This window comes from Trematomus bernacchii, unplaced genomic scaffold, assembly GCF_902827165.1.
Source record: "Trematomus bernacchii unplaced genomic scaffold, fTreBer1.1, whole genome shotgun sequence".
NCBI classification, from domain to species: Eukaryota; Metazoa; Chordata; class Actinopteri; order Perciformes; family Nototheniidae; genus Trematomus; species Trematomus bernacchii.
The window spans coordinates 3360137-3380106 of record NW_022987531.1 but is presented as its reverse complement, the minus strand read 5'-3'; the positions used below and the strand labels follow the sequence as shown (position 1 = coordinate 3380106).

Below are 19970 nucleotides of genomic sequence, written 5' to 3'. Positions count from 1 at the left end.
AGAAATTTGGGACAATTATTTTGACAGAAACCTTAAAACTGAACTAACTGGCTGCTAGGGTTAACTTTGATTTAAACATTTGTAGAATACTAAGAGCTTTATTGAGTAGGGGTAACTGTATTAAGGGTTCAACTCATAACTTAGGGTTTAATGTAATTGTAAACTATTGTGCCACTAAAAAGTTTCATTAACAACTCAGGAGTGAGCCAGTTTCAATTTCCTATTGAGGCCCATCAGCTGCAGAGAGTTAACTAATTAAAGGGGCGTGGCCCCAAAGCTGTGACAACTCAGCAATCAGGTGTCCATTTTAGGTAGCACTTTCCTGGAGGTCAGCTTCAGACAGACGAAGACTGACAAAGACAATAGAGTCCTGTTGGAGTCTTAAGGCGCATTTCCACCATGGCGCGGAGCGCGGTTTAAGCGTGCCGTGTTGTGCCGTGCCCGTTTTTGGTTGCGCTTCCACTAGGCCTAGCTACGGCCCGGCCCGGGGCCACTTTTTCACCTCTTTTCTGGCCCGACAAAATTGTGGTTCTATCGGGGCCAACAAACAGGGCTGAGTCGGGCTGAGTATGCTAAACTAGAGAGAGCATCGCTGGCAAGGGGGCTACAACTACAACAACATGGACATATTTGACCGTGATTTAATTGTAATACACGTTTCAAAATGATGCCGAAGTAACAACATACTGATACCGGTTAGTAAAAACCATGAATTAATGCTTTGTCAAGTCTGCAGACAGACGGCAGGCGAAAAACCTTTTAAAATGCGTGTTTTCTAAATGGAGATTGGCTAAGCTAACGCAGTATATGCTCCGACCGTCCACACTCACAACAACGGCCTATACAGACATAAATAAAGCAGCGACTGTACTCGTCATGACACAGGCAGTCTGTGGTTTGCACTTGTTTAACTTTTGTCGAGTTTCTGAACATATATAAGGAGCTGTGAGCTCTGAGTGCTAACAGCTAACGGCTGTGTTGTTTTTCTGGGGTTCTCATTGAAGATGACGTCACGGCTCCGCCTACACTGCGTTACTATAGTAACTACCCCAGTTCCTAAACTGTAATGGAAGCGCAGCATGAAGTGAGCCGGCCCTGTTAAGGCCCAACGCGGCCAAGCAGTACCGAGCGTGGCCGAGGCCGACCGTGTGGTGGAAATGCGCCATTAGAGTTTAGACTCTTCTCCCGTTCCTGTCTAAAACACTTGAACACGCTGTCTTTAAACAACTCTCCGGTTATCTCCATCAGAACAACCTTCTGGATCCGCACCAGTCTGGTTTCAAGGCAGGTCACTCCACAGAAACTGCTCTCCTCGCTGTCTCTGAGGAACTGCACACTGCTAAAGCAGCCTCCCTCTCCTCTGTCATCCTCCTTTTGGACCCGTCTGCTGCATTCGACACGGTGAACCATCAGATCCTCCTTCGCACTCTCCAAGAACTTGGAGTTTCAGGCTCTGCACTTTCCCGCCTCACCACATACCTCGAAGACCGCACCTACAAGGTAACTCGGAGAGGGTCCGAGTCCGACCCTTGTCAATTAACTACAGGGGTCCCTCTAGGCCATGTCCTTGGTCCCCTCCTCTTCTCTCTCTGATCGGTCATTAACCCGCATGGTTTTTCATACCATTGCTACGCTGACGACACCCAATTAATTCTGTCTTTTCCCCGTTCTGAAACCCAGGTCGTTCCACGCATCTCTGCTTGTCTAGCTGACATATCTCAGTGGATGTCTGCTCACCACCTCAAGCACAACCTTGACAAGACTGAGCTGCTTTTTCTTCCGGGAAAAGATTGTCCCACTCTTAACCTAACAATCAACATCGGCACCTCTATTGTTTCCCCGACTCAGACTGCAAGGAATCTGGGTGTGACCCTAGATTACAACCTGTCCTTCACTGCAAACATCGCTGCTACAACCCGCTGCTGCAGATACACTCTTTACAACATCAGGAGGATACGTCCCCTCCTGACCCAGAAAGCGACGCAGGTTCTGGCCCAGGCTCTCGTCATCTCACGCCTAGACTACTGCAACTCCCTCCTGGCTCGTCTACCTGCATGTGCCATCCGACCTCTGCAGCTCATCCAGAATGCAGCGGCTCGTCTGGTCTTCAACCTTCCTAAATTCTCCCACACCACACCTCTCCTCCGCTCGCTTCACTGGCTTCCAGTAACTGCTAGAATCCACTTCAAGACACTGGTACTAGCGTACCATGCTGTGAATGGATCTGGCCCTTCCTACATCCAGGACATGGTTAAACCATACACCCCAGCATGTGCACTCCGCTCTGCATCGGCCAAACGGCTCGCTGCACCCGCACTGCGAGGGGGACCCAAGTTCCCATCAGCAAAAACACGTGGGTTTGCTATCCTGGCTCCAAAATGGTGGAATGAGCTCCCCATTGAAATCAGGACAGCAGACACATCTTCCGGCGCAGACTAAAAACTCATCTCTTTCGACTCCACTTCGAGCAATACATTTACTAACAAAGCATTTATATACTAACAAAGGACTGGCTTATCTAAAGCCAGTTGAGTAGCACTTGAAATGTTTTGGCTCTATGAAACCTGATGTACTTATATGATTCTGTTTTCTTCTAGTTTGTATCTTCTTGGTCGAATGCACTTATTGTAAGTCGCTTTGGATAAAAGTGTCAGCTAAATGTAATGAAAGTGAACAAGTGAATGAGGAGGACAGTCATCAACCGAGCACAAGCGCAGGCTCCGCCAGCAACGCAAAAGTGATATGCACAGGTCTCTCTTGAGAATGAGACCCTGTGTCTCAATGAGATTTTCACCTGTATAAATAAAGGCTAAATAAAAAAATAAAGCTTTTTTTTTTTTTTTTTTTTTTTATTGAACAAAAATTAAAATAAGAGGGGGCGGAGCTTATGCTGGCTCATGCGGGACCTGGCAGATACTGTCTAAAATGCTGCGGTGATGAAACGCAAGGATTCTGATAGTGCTGTGGGTCCGCCGACGATATTACGTCAAATCGGCCGCAAATCTGGATCAGCTCCGTTGTACCTCCGTTTTTAGAGATTTGGGTACGGAGGAAAAGAGAGAGGGTTTTATTTTATATACACATATTTATGTATAAAGACATAAAAAAGTGCATTTTGCATGATAGGTCCCCTTTTAATGTTCAAAAAGCTCTTTATTTTTCTCATACTGCCTGTGCTGCAGCACCTCTTTTCACCCTCTGTCTGAAACCAGAGCCCAGTCTGAGATGTAGTCAACCGCTTAGAGAAGTCTCAGAAAAGTCCAGCCCACATCACGTGCAATGTGTTGGGGCATTAGACAATAAAAGCGAGAGTGTTGTAACGGAAGAAATCAAAAATCCAATGAAGGTGGGATTTTAGCCTTTGCATGCACAAAAACCTATATTGCACACTACTAGGGATGGGTATTGTTAAGGTTTTAACGGTACTACTACTTTTATCGATCCGGTCCTTTAACGGTACTCTTATCGGTTCTTTTGAAAAAAAGTAAAATAATATAATATAAATAATGTGAACTTATAGAACTGTAAAAAACAAACAGAAAACAAGTATTTACTGCATAAACACAGTGGTAAACAGCAACACAGGTGGGGCATACAGGTATGCTGCAAAAGGCCTAACGGTTCTTCTGGAGGAAGATTAAGGCATACATAACATACCTCACGTGGAAACGTTACTCATGGATGGGGCTACAGAGCTACTAGAAAGACAGTCGAAAACGGTGCATTTCTCCGTCTGAATGTGGTGCACTTTTGATAAATGTTTAGACAAATTGCTCGTGTTACCGCCCTTACATGCTAAACTCTTATTGCACTTTTGGCTACGAGCATTATCCATCTAGACGGGTAACATTTAACCACAGCTTGGAGCGCTTATTTCTCACCGTCATCTCCGCCATGTGCGTGTGTTGCATGCATGTAGCAGCTGCGTGTGTGTAAATTGCCCCGCCCCCTCACACACAAACGGGAGAGAGAGAGATCTCTCGTCTGGATTGGAAAGATCGAAAATACATCATAGATGCATTTTGTAGTCTTATTGCATATTAGAAACGGAGTTGGCAAAACTAAAACTGCAATATAATGTTTATGTAGCAATAATATATATATATATATATATATATATATATATATATATATATATATATATACATACATACATACATACATACATACATACATACATACATACATACATACATACATACATACATACATACATACATACATACATACATACATACATATATATATATACATACATGACATTTTTTAAAGTGTCTCCAGTACCGATAAAAAGACCGATAACGTTGTAGCTTAACGGTACCACGATCTTTAATAATTCAGCCCCGGGGGCCGTTTAATACCGGAGCTCGGTACCCATCCCTACACACTACAGGAAAGGGAGAACCCCAACTAGCATAATAGGGCTACTTCGGTACAGCCTTGTTCCAATGTTATTTAAAACCATATTTTGAAATCCAGGTGGTTGAGGGCACATTATAGTAAAATCACCTAAGCTTTGACATTTCTTACCTTTGGCGTTTTCCTGGGTGGGGGGGACGGGGCAGGCAGACGAGGGTGTGACGGCGGAGTCCACGCAGGCCGAGGCACAGAGGTTCTTGATGATCTTGAGGTTGGGGCAAGGCGAGCGTCCGGCACACTGCTGCAGCAGCTTGGCTATAAAGGAAGCAGCGTATCCCTGGATCAGGGTGTTCTCCTCCCGCTTGATGGTCTCCATCAGAGGCCTGACCAGCGGGTTGAGTTTCTCTGGAAGCACCTGCAGGTTGATCACTGCGCAGGCTGTGAACATGTGGACACGCAGATGCAGCTGCTGCCACTCCAAGTTGGTCTCATTCATTGTTGACTGAGCCTGCTGACGTTTACCATCCAGAGCCTGATACTGACTGGACCTCACGTTCAGACACGCTGTCGACTCGGTAAAGATGGTGGTTACCTAGGAAACAGTTAAGACCATAATCTCATGTTTTGTACCAGAATATTAATGTACATTTTTGCAGTAAAGTGGGGCATTTAATATGGGGGGGCCCATGGAAGATAACTTTCCAGCCAGTCTCCAGTCAATGAACTTGAGCTTTTGGCACATTCTAATAGTCGCCACTGCTCAGCCAAAGTAATGGTGCTTGGGGAAAACATTAAAAACAATATCAACTCCGATTCAATTTATTCTACAAACGAACACTAAAAAACTGGCCCGTTTGAAGATTCTTCAGAAACCTGTGATGCATTTGAAGATTGAAGTTGCCCCCCACATAGAACATAACCTTTGTGGATTCACACCCGCTTAAAAATCATGTATAGTTTGTTTCAGGCCTGATATTCCTCTCATAATTAACAAAGATTTTATAAAATAATTGTTACTGAGCATCTTTACCATAATAATAAATTAAATAAAAAGTTTCTGACTTATCCAATCAAGTTGAGTTTTCGTATGTGGGTCCATGGTAAAGTATTAAACTGTTGTGAAATAGTGATATGCAATTGAATAATTTAATAACCAGTCACTATTTCACTACTATATGTTCATTTACTTTAATAATGATGGTACATATTTGATTCTTATTTACTTCTTTATTTAAAGGTCCCATGTCATGCTTTTCCGGTTATTACCCGTCCCCTTGTGTGTTATGAAGGTTTTTCTGCATGTAAACGGTGTGCAGTCACAAACCCTCAAAGGACACCCTGTAGCGAGTAAAACTCTAACACAGAAAAGACCTGTCTATGCTGCCCCAGAACGCCTCGTTGGAGATTTCTCTTTTTCTTCCAAATGGACCAATCCGCACACTCTCAATCTTTTCTCAGCTGCAGCTCCGACCGATTTCTCCTCCCTGAGACGGCGGGACGCGGCGAGGCTGCGAGTTGGTGTGTGAGCACACACACACACAACCTCCCAGCCAGGCTGCGGGTGGGGGTGGGTGTGTGTGTGTGTGTGTGTGCTGGTTTCGGGCTGGGTTTCGCCGTGTCTCGCAGACGGCCACTGGGCTCACAGGGAGGGGGGGGGGCAGGAGCTCCAACAAGCCGTTTAGGACAGAGAGTGAATACACATACTATACAGAGATGCTGGATGAGAAACCAATGTGAGTTTGGAAAATTGCACAATATAAATCTATTCTAGTAGACCTCAACAATGGAATTATGATCAGTAGAAATGGCCATGACATGGGACCTTTAATACTCTACTCACTCTAAATACTTGTCCCCACTGTGGGATAAATAAATGATTCAGATTTCCTAACATGTGTGGCTTCACTTACCAGTTCATTAGCTTGATCGATAGTGAACACGCTGCAGTTGAGGCGGTCCTGCAGGTCTATATTTGCGTCAGCCAGCAGAGCAATGAGCTGCTTGCATTCATTCTGCATGCGTGTGAAGGGGATGGCGATCTCATCGTAGTACAGATGCTCTGACAGAATGGCCAGAAGGCGAGGCTGCACTATGGGTGACACCACCTGACAGTCCTGGAAGAGAGACTTCCGTTAGGCTCATACTAAATCCCCAAAACCTTTAATCCACAATAAACAAACTAAGAGCTTTTCACCTTCTGCAGTGCAGCCCACTCACACAGCACCAGAGACACAGCTATGCGCTGCAGGGCAGACTTAGAGTTGAGGTGGAAGAGCAGCAGCTGGCCTAAAGACTCGGCTGGTCGGATCTCCTGAGACGCAGCGTTGACCTGAGGGTCACAGATACACCTACACAGAGCCCCCAGCAGCCTGGATTACAGAGACACAAAGAGAGCAGGCAAACTGTCAGAACCATATCAGGAAATTCCAGTTTAGTGAGAGAAAGTCAAAAGTTACATACAAGCACGGCAGCCTATAATAATTAGAGAACATATTCGAGGGGTTGTTTGCAATAACATATTCTTATTTATTTCTCCATTTTATGTTTTTTTGTGCACTCAGGAGAAATAAACAGGCATTTGTTTATTCATTCTAAGATTGTCAGAATGTTTCCCCCCTTCATCCTACAACCAATGGTGTTTCTCCCGTTTTTGTGTGTACGCATGGGTCAAAGTGTCCGTGGAGGACTGCACATTTTCTTGTCAAGTTTACTTTTTTATAAAATTGGAAACATTGCTTAGAAATTGGTGTTCTCCATCTTCTGAGCGTACGCCACGTTTCTAAATGAGGCCCCATGACATTTTCCCATCTTGTGATGCAAATATCAAAACCTACCTGGCAGCCATGAGGCGAGATCGAACCACCACGTAGTCCCTCGTCACCGAGTCCTCCGTCACCGTTTCCGCTCCAGCTATATACTCCTGCAGCGTCTCCTTCACCTGAATGGTACACTGACGTCCCTTTGCACCAGCCTTATCCTGTTGCATCAACACAGAATTGATTATTACACATATCAGCTTACACATGTTTTAGTATTATAATACTGCATGCACAATAAATACAGAAGTAGAACAAGAAACTATTTGTTTTTATTTAGCCATGATTAAAGTGTACAACCTTAGAGCGGGCCTTCACTTCCAGCAGCATGTTGACGTCTATGGGAATTTGTGAGGCCTGCATCATGAGACAGAGCCAGGCGCCCATCCAGGGACAGCTGGCTGCCACCACGAACTGATGCGGGGCCTGAGACAGCAGCTCCATCCACACCTGCACACAGACATCACACAAATTAAGGCTTCATCCATATAAAGCAGAAAAAGGTCTTCCGGAAACAAGAAAAAAAGTGAGACTTGCCCAAGTGTAGAGAAAAAATATCCCTTACGATGAGTATTTGATAGATTAATGCAATGTTTCCAATAATCAAACTTAGTGTGATGCAACAAACCTTTTGAATGAGCTCCAGGATTTCCTCATTGCTCTCCAGTATGCAGGACTGGAACATGTGCCGCAGCATATCTTGTAGGATAGGATTGATCCACATCGCACAGCTCTGAGGAACGTAAAACAAAACATGCTTTGTACCAAACATTGCCCTTTATGTATTTCTGATTGACAAGTACTTTGTCAAACTAATATCTAACTGCTCTCAAGTCATATTTACCTCGTCAGCTTTTGACAGCAGCGTGAAAAGGGTTTCCAGCGCCGCCCGTCTGACTGATGATATGGTGTGTCTCAAGAAGGGCCAAACCCGGGGGACGAGGATTGTTAGTGACTGCTGCATGCTGGGAGTGGACGAGAAAGTGTGTCAATATAAATACAAGATCAGCCTTTTAGAGTATAAAAAAACCAGCTAAATAAAAAAAGGTATGCATTGTTATAAAATGGAATAAAATAAATAATGCTGCCACAAGGGGTCTTAACAATAACAAAAGACTTAAATTTGGTGGCCTCGTCAGTGTTGGTTCATGGGAGTCCATCACTGCCCTTGCTGTCATCGCAGTCAGTTTATCACAGTTGGGATTCCTCTATTGTTTAGGAGGTTTTTAACCAAGAGCCAAACCATCTACTTAGGTCTCCTCTACTCCAAACCCAATGGAAGCAGTGACTAATGATGAACACTACATGAAGCAGTTTTAAAGTTAAGAACTGTTTTTCCAATGCTTTTCAGCTGCTGCCAAGTCGGTAGCCTTTTTTTTTGTGAGCGTCCGTGAGACTGACCTGCACTGGCGGACCCTCGGATAGGTGAGGAGCAAGGACAGCAACGTCATGATGCTGTTTGTGGACGAAGTGAGGTCATCCAAGTCCAAAAGAGCATCCCATAGTGTGTTCACAATGAAGGGTACCTGAGAGAGAGACACAATTAACTAGGACCTGCAAAATGAGGATGAATGCGTAAAATTGTACAGATGACAGACGAGCTGAAACGTGAGGAAGATTGTTATAAAAAAGCTGTACTATTGAGTGGTGCAGCGATCAAGTTTTTTGATACTTACACGTTTTGTTCAGCAAGAAAATCTCTACATATTTACATTTATGATTGTTTATGCAATCGCCAGAAGTAAAAAGCTACAGTTAGACTGTAAACAACATTTACAAGCAAGGTGCTTACTGACATATTTTGTCTCATAGAAACAAACGTGACAATCTATTAAGCTTTCGTAACTACAGACCTTATTTCAGGCATCTAACCGAAAGCTCTTTCAAAAACCTTTGACGTCAAGGGGAAGGAACTAGAAGTGGTAAAATGCTGACTCATTTCCGGGTTTCAGGACTCATTTCTGCAAAACTGTATTGCATCCCCACCTCATTAGGCAGCTGCTGCACCAAGCCTTCCACCACAGGGATGAGGGCGGAGGCTGCCACGGCCCTGACGTCATCATCCAGGTCCTGCAGGCCTTCAGTGATGGCAGCGAGCACCCGGGGCAGCAAAACGGAGATCAGGTCCTGAGAAAACAGGGTGAGAAGAAATGATCTTTACACTGACATTTCTCAACATATCTTCAATAAAATAAAATAAAAGGTTTCCATCCATTCATACAGTATATGCCTCATACCCCACATCTACATTGATGACCATATGGCACTCCTATCAAAAACATTGTAGAACCCTGCTGTGCCTATATATGATAAATACACACAGAACAGGTGGTACCTTTCGGACAGCCAGGGCGTACTTGATCCCGAGCAGGCCTCCATGACGGACCTCCCACTGGTCTTCTTTTAACAGCTTCAGCAGCACGTCCACTATCATGGAAACACCCGTTTCACTCATGTGCCGGAGGGCCACACCGAGGGCCTGGGCACACGTCTCCCTGACAGGAGCCACCACCTGGAGGGAGACATAGAGGTTGTGTTTTTTTTAACTGCATTGAGCTTGTTAATATATCTGGATGGTGGGGGTATAGTACGATGCCTGTTTGATAACATATTTGTTACATTGATATGCATACGTAAAAGTGTCATTATGTTTAGGTTCAATAGAGTTTTATCTCAATACAATATTTTCACAGTATAACATTACATTTTACAACATTAACAAAATAACCCTGATGATCATATATATCTGATGATATGGGCTATCCGGCAGCTTCACAACACGTATTATCTCACTCTGGTACTTCACCCGTTTTTCCTCCAGGCTCTCTTTCCCTGTTTCTATCCAAATCAAATCTGTCACACACTCACCCAGAGTGGTCTACATTTGTGGAGAGCGCAAAACCCCAAACCAAATCTCATGCCAGCAACTTAATAAGATTACGTGACAATTCGTAATTAATGTTGAGGATATATTCAAGCACATGCCGATATAACAAGCCACAATACATCTAGTAAAAATCGATATTACCCACCTCATCAGATACAAAATCTCCAAAGCGGTCCAGAGCAAAGACACAGAGCAGCCGGATGACCAGGTCCTCTATCCACTCCTGATGCTGCCGCGACATCTGGATCAAAACAGCAGACAGTCAGTGCCATGTTTCATTGTCACGGTATTATTATTTTTTAAACTGAAGAGAAGAATAAGACATACCTGCTCTGCAGTGCTTCCCACCAGCTTCCCCCCACCAGCACCTTGGGACTTCAGGATTTCTCTAAGACCTGTACCAGCACCATGGCGGATCTGTAAACAAAACAATTTACATTCATTCTGCACTGGTCACAGAAAAAAGGTTCTTGTGAGCAACTTTTACAGTTTTGTTGGTAACCTCTTGTTAACATCTGAATCGTAGATTGGGCGTTCTAGTCAAGCCTCCTTCTCATGTTTTTATATGCACTATCAGCTCAAATTAATTTGAGGTGCTTTGTTTTTACCTCCCATGAAGGATTGAAGAGGTCGTTGCAGAGCTCCTCACAGAAGCTCTCCAGAGGCCACTCCTGTATCTTAAGACAAAGCAATAAGGCATCTGTGACATCATCAGGACTTCACATCAATGAGCTCATGTATTGCTTTTTATTTCCTTACCTCCTCTAAAAGACCCGAGTTATCTGGAACGTTGTCGATTTTGTCTTCTGTTGCCTGTTGGTCAATAACTACATTGGTGGTTTTCCGCCGTTTCTCATCGGGTTCGCCCTCAAAACTGTCGTTACTAAAGGGTTGGGAGATAAAAGTCAAACATGTTATCATTAGAATCAATCAAACTTTACATATAACATTATGCTGCTGCAAAAACAGTTACATGTTTCAACCCATTCTCATTTGATCCCATTCGATATTTCTGGAAAATGTTCCTAATTTGCAAATGAATTATTGAACAATGGCCAAAAAGTATTTGAAGTTACAGTGACCTCAACCGTTAAATTTGAATCCTTTCATCTGCTAGTGCAAAAAGATACATTTTGGACTGTTAACACATTAAATTAGAAGACATTACTTCAGATTTTGAGAACCATTTTCTGACATTTTTATAGAACCAATCGGGAGAATAATCCACAGATCAATTGCTAATGAAAATAAAGACAGCCCTAGCAGTTAACAGGTGTTGGTAATCTCACCTCTTTTCATTGGGATCCATGTCTCTAGATCTGTGTTTGGCCACCAGCTTGGCCATCCTCTTAGCCTTATTCTTCTGACGATTGCTCATGCCTGGCCTGAACTCCGAGTCAATCAAGTCAGCAGCCTGAATGAATTAGAAAGAAAAACACTAGAGTTGATTATTCATTTCAAGATTCAAACACATACATACATCTTAAGGTGCAAAACGATGAACATAAGACTACTGCAAGAATCATTTCATGTTTATTTACAGGCTCAAAAGCACCACAAATCTTTGAATTGCTGCATCACTTTAATAGATCTACCCTCCCACGCTCAAACAGCATCAGTTTGCAGAGGCTCATTCTCATTCCCAAATCATATTGATTATTTTTCACGGTGTAAGGATCGCTGCTGTATGAAGCACCATACTCCCAGTACAACTGCACCTACCACATCACAGACAATTAGATTAGAGTGGGAGGCAGGGGAAGGGAGGTACCATGAATAACAGTGATTTGAATCCATTAAATCACCAAAAGAAGATCAATGAATAGCTTTAATATGTGTCATTTGGTTTGGTTAAGAGATAAAGCACTTTTGGGGAAATATACCGTTTTTTTTCCACTTTCTCGGAGTCCGACATTAATAAATAAAAATGTATCTTATGTAGTCTAAAGTTAATTTCAAACAGGATTATACTCTAAATCGGCATCTATTCATCTAAGGATTCAAACAACATAGTTGCAATCTCATAAGAATCCAGAATTTCATAAACAATAAACCAAAGGGAGGTGAGAAGTTGTCCTAGTGTTGTCTAATTCATCTGTATGTGTATAAAAACAAAGTGACACCCATGGGAAACACTAAGTACAAATAATGTTCTTATATGTAGCAAATACAAAATATTCATTATTTAAAGGAAAACTGCAAATGTATATTCTTCAGAAAGATGATATGGAACAATTAGCCACCATGGAGTTAGTTATTCTTCAGGTAGCTCTCGTCTCGAAAAGGTTGGTGACCCCTGTATTATACCAATAGGCAGTATTTTATCCAGTGTATAGTACTTATTTTATTTGATCTAATTCTATATAACATGTATAAAGTTTACCCATTTCTTTTTTTACTTGCACCATTCTCTTTTTTTTTCTTCTCTATTTTATTTCTATTTTGTCTTATGCATGCATGTTGCATTGTTGGAGGAACCTGGGACTTTAGAATTTCAAAACAATGCTGTAGCTATTGTGCATGTGACAGTAAAGTCTTTAATGTTGAATGAGACCCACCACATGGTTGTGACAGCTGGATCCAGCTGTGGTTTTGCTTCCTTGCGCTCCGAGCTCACTGGGCTGGCAGCTGTCGTCGAGGTCCTCGTCGTTGAACAGCTCCTCTGTGTCCATGCCGATTGCCGCACCGATGTCCATACCCAACTTCTTCTGAAGGAGCTTTCTCTGGCGGGCCAGACGCTCCTTAGGGTCCATCTCAGCTGAGAAAAAGAAAACTGGATGTCAGAACAAGTACATGGTAGATGTGTGAGGAGTACTGATTATGTTACCAAAGGTTCATTTTGGGCAGTAGGGAAGCTGGGTGACAAACGCTATCAGCAAAAGGAAATTCAAGAACAGTATGGTACTTTTTTTTATGTTTGATTAATTTTAATATACACTACTTTAGAGATAAGACACCCACCATTAAAAATGATTTGAAATGTGCTTTAAATCTGTGTTTAATTCAGACTCATACACAGAAATCACATATACACACTCCAAACTGCCGTGAGGTATAAAAGATTTCATGGTACATAGATAACAATAAATAAAGCACAGGCATTAAAGGTGGGGTAGGTAATTCACTTCAGAAACACTTTTTGTAATATTCCATGGAATGCTCTTAACATCCCGATAGCAATGAATACATTAAATGCTTTGACAATAAATATATACAAATATTTCATCAGTGGAAGCCGTGGCGCTGTAAAAAGCAAGACCAATTATCTGCCTCGGCCCGCGGCAGATAACTGGATGGCCTACCTGCCTGTCAGCACAAACTTATCTCGTGCCCTCATTCGTTCGTGTGTGTTGGAGGAGGGGCTCTGTAAGGAAGTCTGTTTTTTTTTCGGTTGTGTACTTTCAAATTCTAGCTTACTCGAGCTGGTTTGTGTGAAGCTGTCCAGTGGCCTTTCTCTTGTATTAACGGTTCAAATGAGTCACACTTTTCCTTTCCACAGTGTGGAGGTTTTTCAAATAAATAAAAAAAACAAGCAATGATGAATTACTACAAACCATTTTTGTCATCCTGCAGCTCAAACTCCGCCCCGGCAGATCCCAGCAGAGACGCTCCGTGTTTGAGGAGGCGGGAGATGTCAAAGTGGTAGAAACTCAAGCGGTCACAAGAGGAGTCCTCCGGAGACAAGTCTTCACAAGACTCTACAAGCGAGATAGAAAAAGTGTAAAAAAACTGCATCTTTCTCAATTTTACATCTTAATGAATCTGAGGTTTAAAAAAAATACACTCAATGGATGGATCTGAAGGTGCATATTTGCACATATTTAAAGGACAGGTGTCATGCTTTTCCGGTTATTACCCGTCCCCTTGTGTGTTATGAAGGTTTTTATGCATGTAAACGGTGTGCAGAGTCAAAAGCCTCAAAGTACACCCTGTAGCGAGTAAAACTCTAACACAGAAAATACCTCCCCAAAACGCCTCGTTGGAGATACGTCACTGCCCATTTGAGTCTTCCGGGTACGGCATGATGCCAAGCCGTATCCGGAACGAAATGGACCAATCCGTAGAGCCGTTACGTTACGTCCGCGGAGCCGTTACGCCCCCGCTGATTGGTCCAAATTGACCAATCCACGGACTTCCTCACACACACACACATCTGTGTGCAGGGAGCAGGCAGCTCAGCTGATTTCTCCTCCCTGGCTGCAGGCTGATAACAGACAGTTGGGATCGCGGCGAAATTCTCTCTGCAGACCCATTCTCACAGCGTTTATCAACCTTTTTCTTACTCAATATCAAGCCACACTTATTGTTTTTACTTCGGCTGTGACTTTGTGTGTGCTCAGGATGAGTTTGGCTGTGTATCGCTAACAAGGAAACAACAACTCCACGGAGCTCAGCGCGATTCACAACGTCCCGACCAATCAGAGCACACTGTGCTCACAGGGAGGGTGGGGGCTGGAACTTTGGGAGCTACAACGAGCCGTTAAAGGCAGAGAGTGAAATTCAGTGAATACAAGTAGTTTACAGAGATGCTGTATGAGAAACCAAGGTGAGTTTGGACAATTGCACAGTATAAATCTATTTTATGATCAGTGGAAATGGCCATGACACCTCTCCTTTAAGACTGTTTTATGTAGTCTGTTTGGGACCCTTGATCAGATCAGTATTATTTTTATCAAAATGTAGCAGACAAAGAAATGCACCAAGGGGGTTTCCCTTGGTTAATATGTGTGAGCCTTGATTAAATCAGTGTTATATTCAGGGGTGCACATAACTGGTACGCATGCGCGGCAACAATCTGAAATGCGTACCGTCACTCATGTCACAAAGCGCATTTGCGTACCGACGTACTTGTGAAGCTTTTCCAGAAGGCGGTTAGATCACCGGACGACAGAGTCGGTCTCCGTGTGCACAGACAGGGCTGCCGTCGGTCTGTGCTAAAACAGTTGATCACAACGTTCACACGCTCCGCGGTCACGAAGCGCTGTACACCACTACCACCCGTCCCCCGTCCCCCCCCGGTTGACAATCGCCAGAAGTTGGAGTACCAAACACTGACTCCAGGTACTCATCAAAAACATATAAAATGTCAAACCAATTTCTTGTTTTTTTACTCAACCATACAGTTGAGTGAAAAAACAAGAAATTGGTTTGACATTTTATATGTTTTTTTGGTGTTGTAGATATGCAGGTCTCTACAACTGTTCTGCTTCCTGGCAGTCAGACCATGGCAGTAAGACTATATGTACTTGATTGTAAAGCTTTTGTTTTTCTTTAAATCATAGTTGTTCATTTATGTGACAATAACATCACAATGCAGTGAAAAAAATATAAATATTTCCCAGGTATTTTGATGCCATCTTTAAGGCAGCTATATAGCGTCTTTGATTCTAAACCCTACCTGGGCATGTAAGGACTGAACAGCACGACGTGCATTTTGTCAGTTATTCCTGTAACATCTTTTAACTACCAGGTTAAAAAATCAATAAATGGATCACATATATTGTAACTGAACCAAAGGTAAACAATAGTGCATGCAGTGTTTGGTTAAGCACACATACCTCAGATATACATTACTGAAATTCAACCAAAAGGATCACCTTCTTTGGGCCTCGGCGCCGGGTCCCACTCAGGAATATTCTTCACAATGGCCTCTACAGCTTGGCCTGCTGCTATTCGGGTGTCCCAATTCGGACTCCTTAGGTAGATCAAGACCTGAAAGTTGACAGATAATACATTTAATTTATTTAATGTTTAAAGAGGCCCTATAATGTTTTTACGGAGTTCCCTTCCCTGTAGTGTGTTATATAGGTTTCTGTGCATGTAAATGGTCTGCAAAGGCTTAAATCTCTGTTAACTCCAAAGGGAGTTTCTCTGAGAGAAGACAAGAGGTATGTATTAGAAAAATGAAGAGCTTTTAGAACATTAAAGCATGGAAAAATGTCACAGTAGAGGCACTACATACTAATATGAACCTGAAAATGAGCCTAGTATGTCCTCTTCAACTAAAAATGTGTTTATAATTAGAATCACAGATTAGGCTCATTGACCTACTAGCAATAATGACACTGTTATACATGATCAGTATTTCCCATATTTCTCCTAAGGAAGAGGAAAATATAGCCAGGTTGAAAAACTTGAAATGATGTTATGAATGCTCATGAAAGACAGTTTGGAAACAGTTCTCAAACACACCTTTAGCAGAAGGCTATTGAGTTCCTGTGGATGGAGTTTGACCACTTCTCCAAGCTGCTGGGCGGCTGCTTTCCTGGTTACTGGTGTTGTTCCGGTGTCAAGCAGTATAAACAAACGATCAAGTCTAAAGACAGGTCACATTAAATAAATAGGGTCAACTGACACACACAGTGGAAATCACTTAAACAAAATGCTGGTTTCTTTATTTACCAGGACCATCTTTAGGTTGTTAACCTGATAAGCTGAACAAAATCAATTATCTACATTTGTGTGTACACCGATCTGACATTTTTTCATTCTGCTAAAAATAATAAAATGGAATTTAAAACATTTAAATCATATTTTCATCATGACCACATACTGACACTTATTAAGATAATAACATTTAAGATATACTTTTATTGATCCAAGTTTGGGAAATTATTTTTTCACAGCAGAATGTATTGCACATTAATTAAAAATAAACATATAAACAAAAGAGAACAGTGCATATGTACAGATCAACAGTGAAAGATGTATACCTAGAGTATCTCTATTCAATATAAAATAACAAATAGAATTGAAGTAAGTGTACTATTATTATTAAAACCATTATCTAGCAGTCATTGTTTAGCTTTTGACCAAGATAACCTGTGTAATGAACCTGATGTTTACTGAGATCATTATCAGTCTATTAATAAAGTGGATTAGAGTAGCACTAATACTTAAACTAAACCACAGGAGTCTGCTTCGCTATGCAAAGAGGACGACAGACACCACGTGGAATCACCATAAGAATAACAGCAGAAAAACACCTGCCAATCAAAACAAAGTTAAAATAAGTTTATCAAGCATGTTTAGAGAGATTAAAGATGTCCCTAATTTTAGCATGCTGCAAACACATGCATTTTGACACGCTTTTAGCGTTTAAAATGGGAACTAAACGTTTCCATGATCAGAATACCAACAACAATACAACTCTGCACAAGAAGCCAGTGGAAATTTGATTTTTTTGACCCAACCTCCCGATAATGCTCATGTTAGTTAATCCTTAACGTGTGTAAGTACAGGATGTGAATTCCCAAATTGTGAAATAATGCTACCGGCATTTTGGCACCTGCAGTAAACATTAATCCCAGTTAAGTGACCAGCCTGCAAACGTGTACCACGAATATTTACTACACTATAAACTACACTTTATCGTTACACTGTGTTAGCTTTGATGGCTAGTCGGCCGTCGCCATGCCATTCTTTGACACATTAAAAGCTAGCCTATATTAGCAGGGTAGCCAGCTAATTGGTGAGGAAAGTCGGATAGATAAAACTAGAGACCGCATAAGATATTCTTACCTTGATACAGCCATGGTCCGTTATGGTATGGCCTTTCACGCCCCACATTCAACAGGCAACCAGTAGTTTAAAACGTTTCCTTTTCTGCTGTTTAACGTTTCCAACGCGGCGGATAACAGTAACGTTGTTAGCTGGATGAAGTCATAAGCTAGTTAGCCGCTACGGCTAGCTAGCTGAGGCCCAGGCTGTGTGCTTCTGACCGCCCAACTCTGTCTGCCGAGCGGAGAGAGTTCACCACCGATTCATGGCTTCAAAGTTGTCCCTGCTGTATCTTCGCTATCTTCTCCCAGAAAATATCGACAAGTACCATACGCATATCAATCTATAGCTTAAGTTACCCTTCAGAACTCTTCGAGGATAAATATCTTAACCTAATAAGGTGTAAAGAGTTATTTTGTAGCACGCCGAGGGCGACCAAGAAGACTGTTTTTATATGAGGAGCCATCTTGCATTTATTCCTTCCTCCATAGCAGGCGGCGGCTGATTGGCTAGAAGCAATGGGGAGAGCCAATCAAATTGCACGTTAAAAGAGGAAACGAATGGAAAGAAATAAAGTGCAAAGGGATAGTTCACATTCAATTCATACTGAATAGATACAATTGCTGCATCCCACGTGGCTTCAGTTTATCTCCAAAACGTACAAATATAAAACTCCAATTTAAGTTATACAAATGTCTAAATGTCTAAATGTAAGATTCATTGTTGAAACCTATAGGTGGATCTAGTTTATCTTCAAAACAAATACAATTTACTAATTTGCGTGTGATCTTCAATGTAGGCTACACTGTACATTTGCTCCAACCAGTTATTTTTGTTTTTAACATTCATCAAACTCTAACTAAGCTTACATATTGTTACATTTGAAGAAATAAATGTTTGTGCATTTACAAATTAAATGTTCGTATTTGCTGACATTACTTTCAGTTACGGTTGCAACAGAACCGTGTGCTGATGATGGTCCTGAATAGCCATAAATACATAATTTGGATTGTTTGAAGTGGGGTTGTATGAGATACTTATCCATAGTAATGCCCCATTTTGGAAGACAAACAGGTGTACCAGAAGGAAGCGAAGCAAACCACTGCTGTGAATGGGGGAAGCTGCAAAACATATTCAAACAACATTAAAAAAGGCCATATTTAAAATGTTACCTTTCCGACAGATATCCCTTTCCAATGGGGAACTAAAGCCGGTTTCTATGCTGTGTTTTAAGCCTTGACAAAACCAATAATTTTACATTACAGAACATACTTTAGGAGTTGCCCTCTGCTCTACTACTGCCTACATTGGTTAGCTGTTTGTGGGTTTTTTGCAGTAAAGTGCTAGTTTTGATCGAATCCAGTCTCTTTTAGCTTTGTTTGTCAAACTCAGAAGACTTTGCCAAAGCCCTGAGCTAAGAAACCCAAAGAATGGTGCTTTGACAAAAAGAAACAAAAATAAAACAAGTGGTTTTCAGCAAAGGTTAGTCATGCTTAGTGTTTCAGATAGCTATTGTTAGGTGGTTTTAAGTAGGATTTCCCAGCAGGGCAAGTATGCAGACAATTCAATGGACAACGGTCGGTTGTTTATCTGGCATCTCAAATTCAAATGGTGGAATATGCAAATTAAATACATGTCATTGTACAAGCACTAACGTGACTCTTAGTTATCTCACACAATCAAGTCAGACACAGACACACGTCCTCTACTTTTGACAGGAATTACCAGTCTGACTGCAGATATGCAACATGCAATTGAGACAATAGAAAATGGCATTTAAATGTATTTGAAAAGACAAACTAAAGTAAAACAAATCTACATCCTCTGAAAACTAAGCATATGAACATTTAAATTGTACTGTTGTCCATGCGTATAGTTTAACCACATTATGATTGTGCTGATGATTGTCACAGATCTACTCATCTGTCATGTCAGAGTTGCATTTCAATTATTGTACGTGGCATTATGAAAGCATCACTGCAGAGAGCGACAGAATAGAATTTGATTAATACAATATTTTATCGCATAATAAGCATCCTGTCTTGTTTTTTGAAATGTTGGTTATGAAACATTGTTATGCAATGTCTAAAATAAGCACAGGGCAGTGCAGGTTGGATTGCTCTGTGTGTTCACATTCAGACATGAGTAAGTAAGTAAAGTCTGTTGTTACTCATAGGCTGCAAACAAGAAAATAGAACGGGAACAATGCACTGTTGAATTCAACATTAACTATAGCATTATTAAATAGCCTAAATAATAATAAATAAATAAATAAATAAACCAACAACATTAAATAATGAAATTAAAATGTGATCATTTAAAAAGGATTAGTAAGAAGGTGGTCGAATCATAACTGCTTTATAGTTAAAAATGTATAAGTAATGTAATACAAGACCCTAAAAAACAAG

At 41.7% G+C, this 19970-nt stretch overlaps 1 protein-coding gene across 2 annotated transcripts in view; it reads right to left on the bottom strand.

Annotated features, from left to right (window-relative positions):
- btaf1 (BTAF1 RNA polymerase II, B-TFIID transcription factor-associated) overlaps nt 1-18033 on the bottom strand; it is a 34524-nt gene extending 16491 nt beyond the window's left edge. The window contains exons 1-20 of one of the 2 annotated variants that reach the window (XM_034121838.1): nt 17584-18033; nt 16255-16378; nt 15660-15774; nt 13617-13760; nt 12621-12820; nt 11352-11476; nt 10822-10945; nt 10671-10739; nt 10390-10479; nt 10208-10303; nt 9511-9687; nt 9162-9302; nt 8577-8701; nt 8020-8140; nt 7804-7908; nt 7476-7625; nt 7194-7336; nt 6554-6728; nt 6270-6473; nt 4531-4951 (exon numbers count right to left, since the gene is read on the bottom strand). In XM_034121838.1, coding sequence (XP_033977729.1) covers nt 4531-4951; nt 6270-6473; nt 6554-6728; nt 7194-7336; nt 7476-7625; nt 7804-7908; nt 8020-8140; nt 8577-8701; nt 9162-9302; nt 9511-9687; nt 10208-10303; nt 10390-10479; nt 10671-10739; nt 10822-10945; nt 11352-11476; nt 12621-12820; nt 13617-13760; nt 15660-15774; nt 16255-16378; nt 17584-17597 — 2863 coding nt within the window. In that variant the 5' untranslated portion in view covers nt 17598-18033. The remainder of the gene's footprint in view (nt 1-4530; nt 4952-6269; nt 6474-6553; nt 6729-7193; nt 7337-7475; nt 7626-7803; nt 7909-8019; nt 8141-8576; nt 8702-9161; nt 9303-9510; nt 9688-10207; nt 10304-10389; nt 10480-10670; nt 10740-10821; nt 10946-11351; nt 11477-12620; nt 12821-13616; nt 13761-15659; nt 15775-16254; nt 16379-17583) is intronic. The other variant, XM_034121845.1, reaches the window with a different exon arrangement.
- Nucleotides 18034-19970: the final 1937 nt, after the last annotated feature.